Source organism: Perca fluviatilis, chromosome 12, assembly GCF_010015445.1.
Source record: "Perca fluviatilis chromosome 12, GENO_Pfluv_1.0, whole genome shotgun sequence".
In the NCBI taxonomy this organism is placed as follows: Eukaryota; Metazoa; Chordata; class Actinopteri; order Perciformes; family Percidae; genus Perca; species Perca fluviatilis.
In genome coordinates this window covers 18,071,796-18,083,952 of record NC_053123.1, presented here as the reverse complement: position 1 = coordinate 18,083,952, position 12,157 = coordinate 18,071,796, and the positions used below count along the sequence as shown (strand labels likewise).

At 39.9% G+C, this 12,157-nt stretch overlaps 1 protein-coding gene across 1 annotated transcript in view; it reads left to right on the top strand.

Annotated features, from left to right (window-relative positions):
- The window catches only part of pde11a (phosphodiesterase 11a), a 46,325-nt gene that overhangs the window by 28,390 nt on the left and 5,778 nt on the right, over positions 1 to 12,157 (top strand). The window contains exons 11-19 of the mRNA XM_039818618.1: positions 176 to 322; positions 413 to 520; positions 1,538 to 1,647; positions 3,570 to 3,660; positions 7,037 to 7,137; positions 7,360 to 7,437; positions 7,529 to 7,592; positions 7,939 to 8,013; positions 8,992 to 9,075. Of these exons, the coding sequence (XP_039674552.1) occupies positions 176 to 322; positions 413 to 520; positions 1,538 to 1,647; positions 3,570 to 3,660; positions 7,037 to 7,137; positions 7,360 to 7,437; positions 7,529 to 7,592; positions 7,939 to 8,013; positions 8,992 to 9,075 (858 nt within the window). The remainder of the gene's footprint in view (positions 1 to 175; positions 323 to 412; positions 521 to 1,537; positions 1,648 to 3,569; positions 3,661 to 7,036; positions 7,138 to 7,359; positions 7,438 to 7,528; positions 7,593 to 7,938; positions 8,014 to 8,991; positions 9,076 to 12,157) is intronic.

The following is a 12,157-nucleotide window of genomic DNA, read 5'->3' as shown; positions in this document are numbered from 1 at the left end:
AAAGCTCCCTCATTAATCTTAACCCACTCCAAATGAGTCCTCAGAGTCTTAATTAGCATGTCTTCATATTTCCATGTATCATCTGAAAGTGGCACATCATCCTCTTCTGCTCTCTGAACTCATATTCTTATGTTCTCTTTCCTCCTTAATGTTTTCTCTTTCCACGATGAAACAGGCAGCTAACATTCCCCTGGTTTGCGAGCTGGGCATCGATAAGCTCTACTTTGACGATTTCTCCCTGGACGTTGACGCCATGATAACGGCCGCTCTGAGAATGTTTATGGAGTTGGGAATGGTGCAGAAATTTAAGATTGACTATGAGGTGAGACAACTGACTGTCTTTATCTATTTCCTTTAAATACTTGACTGAATTTGCCCATGTGCTCATCCCTCTCTCCATCTTCCCCTCCAGACACTGTGCAGATGGCTGCTGACTGTCAGAAAAAACTACAGAATGGTTCTCTATCACAACTGGAGACATGCCTTCAACGTCTGCCAGTGCATGTTTGCCATGCTAACGGTAAAGATTACGCTGCTATTACTGTATATCATGAGATCAATTTCAGTCAGAGACATTCTTTTAAAGAATTTACCATTTTTAGCAAATGTTCATACACTTAAAGCAATCTTAGCAGCAATGAAGATGATGTACTTTGACATTGTTGTATTGGTAGTTTTACTTAGTAAAGCATCTTAATACTTCTACCACTGGAGGTTGGGGTGGTGGAGGGAGCTGCAGCAGCAAACAGGGTTAGCATGAAGGTATCAGAGTAAAAGTGTCAGGTTGTAATGAGTCTACACCTGCATGAATATGATTTGACACTATCAGCTGATGAATGAGTCAATGATTGTGAAGCATGAATGAATCAACTGATGCAAGCCTGACTTCAGTGATTATTGAAATCTTGTTATTATTAAAAGGTAGATAAAGGATTATACATGTCTGTTTGACTAAAGTTGTAATCATTGTATTACTAACTGTACAAACAGCCACTTCTGTGCATAGCCAGAGATTTTTCTTTGAGTACAGACCAAGAGAATTACTGGAGCAACACACACATACACACACACACACACACACACACACACACACACACACACACGCACACACACACACATACATGCACATGCACACGCATTCTCAATTGATTATTGGCACAGGGAGATGAAATAGTAGTGTGTAAGCTGTTCTAGGCTCCGTCACTCTCCTGCCATGTGTTTTAATGAGTGGGCTGAGGACAGTGCTATCTTTGCCGCTATCCCCACAGTGACCTATAGTGACTCACTCAGCACATGGCCTCAGAAGCCATTCATCCAAGCCATAATGCTCCCTGTGTGACTGTATTACTGCAGTCCCACTGGCTATCTAGGGGGATACTGTTTTTAGGATGCTGCTATATACAGTTAGAGGGGTTTCATTTTTATTCAATGTACTCCTCACCCTTTCATAGAACAAGACGACAAGAGATGCAGCTCTTATTTGTGTATGTGTGTGTGTTGGTTTTCTCATTGGCCTCCTCTCCTCTGTGCCAATCAGACGGCAGGTTTCCAGGAGACTCTGACAGAGGTGGAGACCTTAGCGCTTATTGTAGGTTGTGTGTGCCATGACTTGGACCACAGGGGCACCAACAACGCTTTTCAGGCAAAGTAAGTTTCCCGCTTTGTCTCTCTGTCTCTGCAACACACACACACACACACACACACACACACACACACACACACACACACACACACACACACACACACACACACACACACACACACACACACACACACACACACACACACACACACACACACACACACACACACACAGCATTTATAGTGTGTTTTACCACCTGCAGCAGTCTGCAGTAGTCCACCCCGGATCAGCAAGAGTCAAGTGGCAAGTTGTATAAGGCTTATATAAGGCTCTGCCTAATGAAGAGAGTGTAAACACTGCTGACTCTGAGCACATTTATATCAGTGGCTAAACTCTAAATTGCTTGGACTTAGTGTTCTCAGTCCTCACAAAGGTTATTATAGTAAACTGAATCTGAAACCAAGATGGAAACTAGGTGGAGGCTTTTACTTGATGGTGTTTACAGTACGCCCATAGCATATGAACAGCATGTATGTAGTTACAATTTAGGGCACAAGAAAAATAATTGTTAACATAAGTTTCAATGAAGTCATAATATTTATTAATTGGGGTGAAATCAAAAGTTTGCAGTCCACCTTTATGTTTAAGATCACTGTCCAGACATTTTATGTATCTATGAAGAGGGCAACAAGTCCTAATATGCTTACTCAACATGTGATGAACACCCACTACAGCTAAAAGTCAGCACTTCTACCTCATAGTCAATGTTTTATTTCAAATCCAATGTGCTGGATGACAGAGCCAACACAGTGAAAAACATATTACTGTCCTAATACTTTATGACTTTACTGTAACACCAAAACTATAATGGAAATTAATATATCAAAATGAAACAAAAACTTTGTAACTGTGGAAATGACAAACTGAACATTAAAAACTAAAGCAATGGTATATCACAAACTTTAAAGGGGTGATAGAATGATTATATAGGGTATTTCAAACTGTTCCTTAAGGTCTCCTAATAGGGTATGTATGGTTGGGCTGAAAATGTCCCAGCCAGGTGCTAATTTTTTGGCCCTTATGCATCCCTGTGTAATGGCTCTATTTTGAACGACAGCTTTTCTTCCAAATATGGTATGCTCATGAATATTTAGATGAGCTGACTCGTTAAGGAACAACATACACATACAGTGGAGACGAGACAGCAGGTCTCATATTTCAGAGACACACACACACACACACACACACACACACACACACACACACACACAGCTGCCCGGCGCACAGCGGCTGACAGAGCTCCAGCTCAGCGGGTCTGTGAAGGGGGAGACGCCATATTTGAGCTTTACATAGTTGATTTCTCGCATAAAAGTCTCAGAGTGAATTTAGTAATGGAATAGCAGATGAACAATGTATACAATTTCTGAGACCTGCGTGACCTAGATTCAGAAGACTAGCTGATCTCAGGTCAGTTGTGTAGCCTATGTAAATGTTGGGGCGTGACAAAGATAGAGACTAGACGTTAAGATTTGCCCGTTTTCAGAGGCAGTTTCAAATTGTGAGATTTGCAGAGGAAAGAGGTGTCAATGGGATTTAGAGGTTCTATATATGTCCTAGTTACCCTCCAAACTGTCGTTTTTCAACTATGACAAGGTAAAATCTGTTTTGCATTCTATCACCCCTTTAAAATCCTGGCCCACATGCCTCACCTTCAGTACATCAGGCTTCAGATTAAATGATAATCATTTTCAATGTTGAACAGTTGAATTTCAGGTGCAGTTTAGGTTATGGGTCTCCAGCTTCTTTTATTATTGAGCCATGAGTTGGCGACAGCGCACAGAGAATTGTTGAGAGAATTACAACAGACTCAATAGCAGACCTTTTTCTCTCAGTATGTGTTAAATGCTGATTATGTTATCTCTCTTCCTGATCCCTGTGTGTGCTTTTTGTGTGTGTGTGTGTGTGTGTGTGTGTGTGTGTGTGTCAGGACGGGCTCAGCCCTTGCTCTGCTTTATGGGACCTCTGCTACACTGGAGCACCACCACTTCAACCATGCTGTTATGATCCTGCAGAGCGAGGTGCACTATGTTCCAATATCTGCTGCAATGCAGTTACCATGAAGCTTCTGCGAATGCCGACCACTGCATGTTGTATTTGTGCAACACATTGAAATTGCATATCAGGCCATTTCAAACACCATCTATAACTAGATGATGAGAGTTTGGGTGGACAAATGAAAGAAAAAGATAATGCAATACATTTCAACAGCACCACAAACTGCAGCCTCCAAAATGACCATACAGTTTAAAGGGTAACTACCGTTTTTTTCAACCTGGACTCTATTTTCATATGTTTTTATGTCTAAGTGACTGATGGGAACAACAATCCTTTAAATCGATCCAGTATTAAGCAAGATCGCTGCAGTAGGCAGTGGCGAAACAAGCTACAATATAAGTTAATAGGGCAATTGTCCAGCTTGTATTTACCTTCACAAAAGTGCTTGTTTTGCCGCTGACAGGCTCAGATTAACTCCTAATTTCCACTGGTTGCGGAAAGGCTGTGGAACGGCAATACCCACCAGGTCCTCCATGTAAATGAACAGTAATTTTAAAATCGTGAAATACACTTCATTCAAAGTTGACAGAAACAAAATAAATCTACGAAAAGCTGTTTTGGGTCGTCTTTCCACTTTTCCAACCATCAAACTCTAGTTTTGGTTGAAATAAACACATAGTTTACCGATTTACATGTGAAATTATATTGACTCTATACACGCTAAAAGTATTGCTTTTTTTTTAAATGGAGTCTGGTAGGTTTAGGTCTAGCGACTTCAGAGCTGTTTCGGGTTAAACAGAAAGGTCTTAAAAGGAACACGCTTACTTATTGAGACTTTAACTTATTCACCTCAGAGTATATCCCTCAGAGTTAGATAAGTCCATACATACCCTTCTCATCTCCGTGCGTGTCGTAACTCTGTCTTGCGCACCTACCGCTAGCCTCGCTTAGACCAGATCCTGGATGTAACCGGCTCCAACTAGCCTACTGCTCCCAATAAGTGACAAAATAACGCCAACATTTTCCTATTTACATGTTGTGATTTGTATAGTCACAGCGTGTACAAATAACAACGTCACATGAGACACAGCCATCTTCTAACCGTATACATACTGGGAACTATATTCTCAGAAAGCGAAGCACTGCAACTTCTGCTACTTGGGCGGAGTGACTTGCTCACAGCACACGAGAAGCCCCGTGGTGAGGAGCAGAGAGTAACAATGGTGCTTTTCAGGTGTTGCCCTAATCACTCCGCCCAAATAAACATGTAAAACAAACTTGCATTAGATTGAAGCACGAAACAGGATAAAAACAAGTTAATATTTCCCTTGTGGCCTGCCATGAATCATTAAAGAACAAAGTCCGCTGTACCTCTTGTTCAGGGTCCAGGTTGAAAAAAATGGTAGTTACCCTTTAATCATCACATCTTTAAACAGTTTCAACAAAAACTGTACATTAAAACCTTCATGAAGGGAGGATTTATTACAGGACTGTTGTATTAGACTGCGTCCGTGTTTCATGTAACAACTACATTGATTGATTGATTGAATGACCTAGGTGTACCTAATGAACTGGCAACTGGGGATATATTATATTTAATTTATTTAAAAATTAAATTAGAGGATAAACCCCTTGAGATATATATATATGTAATAATTGATGTTTGATATATTATGTAGGTTATATGTTCATAATTATGTAACTCAGTCTGTGAACAAGCTACATCGTGATTTTTTTCACAGCAGACATTTTGACTTGGCATAGCAGGAAAAGCACAGGTGAAAGGAATAATTCAACACATATTTGCTTTATTGCCGAGAGTTTGATGAGAAGATCAACACCACTCTCATAACAGATAGATGTGAGAGTGGTGTTGATCTTCTCATCTAACTCTCAGCAAGAAAGCAAATATCCCATATGTCCCAAAATGTTGAAATATTCCTTTAAAGTAACAACAAATGTAACTTGTTGCTAAAGTCCACTTTCCCTAAAAGGTTTGTTGTATGTTGCCTCAATGTCTGCTGTATGTGAGCGAGTAAACAAATAGCTCATGCTGCCCTAAAATCAATGGAATTACAGAGGTGATAGATTTGGTGGTAATTGGTTGAGAGAGTATCAGGTAACAAGGCTTTGCATGACGTTGTAATTAAAGAAGTTTTGAGGGAGCAGCTGTGACGAGGCTTAGTAGGGTTTGTTCCAGTGGCTTCATTATCGCGGTGCTGACAACAGTAAGCTGACAAATGTTTGCTTGGAATATCATAATGGCTTCTGTTGATACTGGGGTTGAACTACTGCTGTCCTATTAGCATATAAATGAATAATGTGGCTAATTCAAGAACAAAGCTCACAATTCAATCCGCCAGCCCACACAAACCATTAATTTAAAACTTTTAAACATCACTCACTTCCTTTGTATCTCTCAATTTCCTCTCTCCATTCTCACATCCTATTTTACTCGCCTCCCTCCTTTATCTGCTCCATTTGAGACAGAATGAGAGAAGTGCTTCGTGTGTCTGCTGTTCCGTAGTTTAATATTTCATGGGAACACATGAGCTCATGAAGGGAATCGCAGACGCTTTGCACTTGGATTCTTAGCGTTTAGTTTTGACGACCTCTGCTGATTTCCGCAGGTCGTTATCATCCCCTCATTCTGCTCCTTTCACCGCTACATCTTCTATTTTCTACACAGATAGCTCTCCATCCTCTAGAGGAGGATGCCTAAGTGGTGAATGAATGTATAATGCATGAAGAGGAGAGGCCTGTTTTAATGATAGAGAGCCTCAAGTGAGAGATGTTGCTTACTTATTAAGAGCAGCTGGCTTCCCTCCTCCCCTGCACAGATCCATTCAGTTTTAGTATTGCGTGTTTTCTTAACTATTGTGGTTGAGTTGTGCAAATAGGCCTTTTTCATTTGTTAGGTAATTAATTCCCCCTTATATTATTGATAATTAATAGTACAGTATGTATTAAATGTGACACATTGTATTGTGGGATTAACAAAAAGTAGTGTAGATGCCGTGAACTCTACTATTTTCCTTTTTGTTGGAGTCTTTAATGGCACTATTAAGTGCATACATTTCATACTCAGAATTCAGACACTCGAATAAAATGGCAGACAGTAAATATATTGTGCACTATACTGTATAGTAAAAAAAAAAACACATTGATCACATCTGTTTCAGCCAGTATTGTCAGCAGTCTAATATAAGGGTCAAGCTGTTAATAAATAATTCAAAAAGTCTCTAAAACAAACCTTCTGTCAAGTAAATGGTACCCAACCAAAACGTAATGAATAATTCATGCAGGGACTAGAAGTTTTTTATTTTAGGCACTTTGTGTGCAGTTAGAAAATGGGTTTAGAAATTCTTTATCATGTTATCTCTGTATGTGTCTCCACAGGGTCACAATATCTTCTCCAACCTCTCCTCCACAGAGTATAGCGACCTCATGCAGCTGTTGAAACAGTCGATTCTGGCCACAGACCTCACACTTTACTTTGAGTATGTTCTGCTAAACACCACACTGCTTATTAAGCTGTTCAATCTGCTGGTAGTGAGATACACAGAGCTTGGCTGACTCCAGTGTACAAAGTCATTTACACTGAAGCATACTAAGTCTGTCCCTTAACTATGTTTACTGCAAATTTCTTTTACATAATACCGCCCCCTTGTGGAATTTATGTCACTTACACCTACATATACAGATGTCTCGTTTCTTTTTAGGAACAGAAACACTTTCTTTGAGCTGGTCAGCAAAGGAGAGTACAACTGGAATGTGAAGGCTCACAGAGACATGTGCAGGTAATGTCCTGGCCTGCACACACAAACATGTGGTCTCTAAATCTTTATTATCATAAATACTACATGAAATAATTTGTCTGGTTCCCCTCAGATCCATGATGATGACAGCGTGTGATCTTGGTGCTGTCACTAAACCTTGGGAAATATCACGCAAGGTGAGAAATACTCTCTTATTGATGAAATGAATGTATTTCTAAACCATTAGTTGATTATTCAATAGTTGGTGTAGTTGGAAAAATAACAAGCAACTATTTTGATAAACGTTTAACTCCTTTTTTAAGCAAAAATGTCCTTGTGTCCTTAGTTCCTGCTTCTTAATTGTAGGGATTTGCTGGTTTTCTTTGTCTTATGTGATTGTAAACTGAATACTTTGGGGTCTTTGATATCACCTTGGACACTTTTCTTACATTTAAAAAAACCAAACGATGAATTAATTGATACAATAATTGGCAGATGAATCAATAATAAAAAGCTCTACATTGATCTTTTCTCTCACCCCAGGTTGCAGAGCTGGTGACCAGCGAGTTCTTCGAGCAGGGCGACAGAGAGAGATCAGAGCTGAAGCTCACGCCCTCTGTGAGTACATCCAACCAACTCTGGTGTTTTGTGCTTTTTGCAGTTTGTTTCGTGACCTCCACTGAGCTGATGACGCCAAAGATATATTTTATCCGCAGTTCCAAAACACACTGACTGTGTAGGAAACATGAGAGCCTGTGTCTCGTAGGGTAAGAAATGTGAATTGTCAGCTTGACCGCTCCACTGCCTCGCTGCTGTTCCAACTGTGGGCCACAACAATCATTCTTAAAAAAAGATAAATAAATAAATAATCCTCCTACACAGGATTCAAATAAAACAGTGACCTTTCTGTTCATTCAGCTGTAAACACACGAGGCATTTTGGTGTATTGAAGCTCTACTAGCTTTGACTTTCCGAGATAATAAATTGTCTTGTCTCATATAAATGTAAAAATAGCACAATAATAATAGCAGGAAAAGACTTAGGTCTTAATGAAGATCTTAATTCATAACGTATTCAGACTGTCCTCAAAGCCACAGAACCACAACAGAGGAGCGCTGTGTGTTTGATTGAGGAACTTTGAAGGCTGAACTGTGTTACAAGTCCTTAAAGGGGAAAAACCAACAGCTTTCTGTATGCAATTAATGGCTGTTGACTAATCGAGCCACACCACATTGCCTCCCCTCTGAAATAACTAATGCTGCAGCCTCAGGCCTGCCGCTTGTGTCAAACCTTTACCGCTCTGTGTGTGTGGGTGTTGGAAATTAAATATTAACTTCTAACTCGTAGCCCAGTAACTATCTCTGAAGCACAGCCTCAGTGGAGCCTCTTAAGTTGTGGCTGCAAAAGAATGAGGTAGAATAGAAAATGTACGTGAAATAAACTCAGTTGTCTTGAGAGCTGAGGGAGACTTTTCTTAGTAACAGCAGCACTTTAGGACTGTAAGCCTGACTTGTCAGTGAAAAGAATCCCATTCCTCATGTTTTTCCTGCACGAAAGTAGGTGTAAATAAATAACTATCTAACTTTTGTGTTTCAGGCCATCTTTGATCGAAACAGGAAAGATGAGTTGCCAGGGCTCCAGCTGGAGTGGATTGATGGAATTTGTGCGCCGCTGTACGAGGTAAATGCTTGAAGCTTCGCTGCTCTCTGGCCTTCATTGTGTCGCGCTTGTCACATACACACACATCCGCCTCTGACATCAGTTGTCGCTGTCCTTCCTCAGCTATTGTCCCCCTCACTGACGCCAGCAATGAAGCTGTCACCAACAACTATTCAACTTTTTCTTTGCAGCAACAGAAAATGCTTTTTTTATTTTTATTGAAAGCCCTGAAACAACTTCAAGGTTGCATCCTGTTCTTTTGAGAAAAGCAGAATGAGTGTGCACTTTCTGATTGCAAGACAGCTTAGAGGTAGCGGAGTGTGTGAATAGAGCTCTGATGTTGGGTTAAATCCCTTCAGTAAGACAGTGTACTTTGGGCTTTACTGCACAGAAATGAAATAAGGACTAACTCTTGACTGCCTTTCTTCTGAGACACAGATGCTGATTTTATAGTAGGATCCCGGCCGAGCAAATGTTAGGGTCAGAATAAGAGCTAGTGGTTATCTTTCAGGGAATTAATGGAAATCTATACTGTGTCCTCGCTAGTACAGTAATGTGTGTGCATGTGTTTCTGAATGACGTCAAGAGAGACTCACCTGCCCCTCCCACTGCCAGCAGAAGTGGCTGTGTGGGAGAAAGATGCAGGCTGACTTACTGAGGAGATCAGGTCTGTTAAGAGATCAGGCTACTGAAGCTAAATTTATGAAAGCAAACAGTTGTGAAGGGAGTGAAGGATAAAATAGTTCATTCATTCTTGGAGCTTTTGCACTTCCTTTTTATGGTACCATCATATTAAACACATTAATCTTAGTCATCACGAGTAGAAAACAAACAATAGATCATCTTCACATCTATTGAGTTATCCCAGGATCAGTGTCAAAACTTTGAGTAGACTTATGTGTGCGGAGCTCTGCTTTCACCATTGTTACAGTCTGTGTAGTGTAGATATACAGCATCAAAGCGATGTATGTTGTCTGCGTGGGGGGTTTGGCTCCGCGCCGCCTCATGTAAAAGGCTGATGTTTGGAGAATGCAGACACGGAGCTCGCAATCATGCTTCTGCCAATTAAACTGGCGAGGGGGAGAACAGAGGAAGTTCAGAGGCGGCGGGGTTTATGTCCGTGGGCGGAAGAGATCTCATTCTTGATCTCGCTGATCTTCTTCTCCTGGTGGTGGCTCGCTACTGCGTGGAATATTAATCCCCCATTATATAACCTTCCATCTTTACACCCTCATATGACAGTCTCTCTCTCACGTCTTCTTCTTCTGAGTCTACCTCAGTGGAATAATGATGCTGCGCAAACCAATGACAATGTCCCACACTGTGGATATATACTGCGGAGAAAGAGGGAGGGAAATCTCTTCTTTTAACCCGCAAACGAGACAAATTCATAAAAGATTAAGACGATCAATCCACTTGGTTTTTGAAAATCACAGCTGTGTGTAGGCCACATGCCATCACAGTGTGATATTATTTTCATTAACAGTTAACCTAAAGATAATTTCATCTCAAGTAATCATTTGGTTTATAAGATATATTTTTCTACCCAGAGAAGGGCCTCACTGAGATTAAAAATCTCTTTCACAGGCGCCTTCTGGTCACATAACATGTAACACAGATTTATTATGAATTAGAAAAAAATATTCTATCATGTTGTTCTTATTGGACTCTTAAATAACATAATTTGTGTGCAATTGACCTACTCTAACACAAAAATCTGAAATTAAGTTTCCAACACATAAATACAGCAATAAATCACACTGTTTACATTGTCCATAGCTTAACATATTCATATCTACTCATGACTGTACATTACTCTGCACTAGATGCTAAACTGCATTTCGTTCTCTCATTACTTGTATTTCCTGTGTGTGCAATGACAATAAAGTTGAATATAATCTATATGATATGATGTATATACCATAACATATGTCAGAGAATAGTGAAAAATGCCGAAGTTAATGTCTTCAAATAGCTTGTTTGTCCAATCAACAGTCAAAAACCCCCAAATAACTCATTTATAATCACATAAGACAAAAAAGGCAGCAAATCCTCCCGTTTAAGGAGCTGGAACCAGTAAATGTTTGACCTCTTTGCTTGAAAAATGACTTAAATAATGATTTGATCATCGGCTAATTGTTTCAGCTCTACATTACAATACAGTACACACACATATATAAAACCAGATGTGTGCGAAAACACAAAAATAGTCAGATTCCATAAACAGGCATCGACTTTATCTCAAATGACAGAAATGGAAATCCATATTGTGCTCTAATGTTGCTCGGCATCACAGGTGAACAGCTTCATGATTAATAACTGAATACACCCTCTGAATATAAATGTTCAATTAATTGGCATCTGTGATTAGTTGTGTTTTCACAACACATTTGATTTCCCTTTCAAACAAATAATGCACAACCCAATGTGGGTGTACTTATCTACCTATTTATTTCATTCATTACAATGGCTTCCCATTTACTCCGATATATATACACATACATTTGTGTGTGTGTGTGTGTGTGTGTGTGTGTGTGTGTGTATCTTGTTCTGGTATGTGGGACCCATGGGCAGGTTACCATTTTTTTAAGGTATACTGTGGTTTGAAAAAGTCAAGGTTTCAAAACCACTAACATTTTCTGTCATACCGTTCCTAAGTTGTGAGCAGCTTTTTTTATGAGTGGTCAAGAAGAGAAACTGCAGTTTAGTAATCCTTCTCCCTGCCAGTGTGCAGTGTGTTTTAAAATAAAAAACATTGTGTTCAATGTTTTAAAAAAAAATGTTTTAAAATTGCAATACTGCAATACCATGAAACCGTGATATTTTTGTTGAAGGTTATCATACTGTCCGAATCGTATACCGGCCAATGCCTACCCATGCCTTTCTATATAAAACTGGGTTAATGAAACAACAACTAATTACAGACTTTCCTGGTAATTCAATAGACACAGTAGACAATGTGAGGAGAACAGAGGGAACAAAATCCCCCTGCCCGCCCCTCCCATAGGTAATTTATTAAAATGGTGGATGACAGCTTTGACTACGCTGCCACTTACAGTTCAACACTGACCAATGACAAGGGTGACTTATCTCAGTCATACAT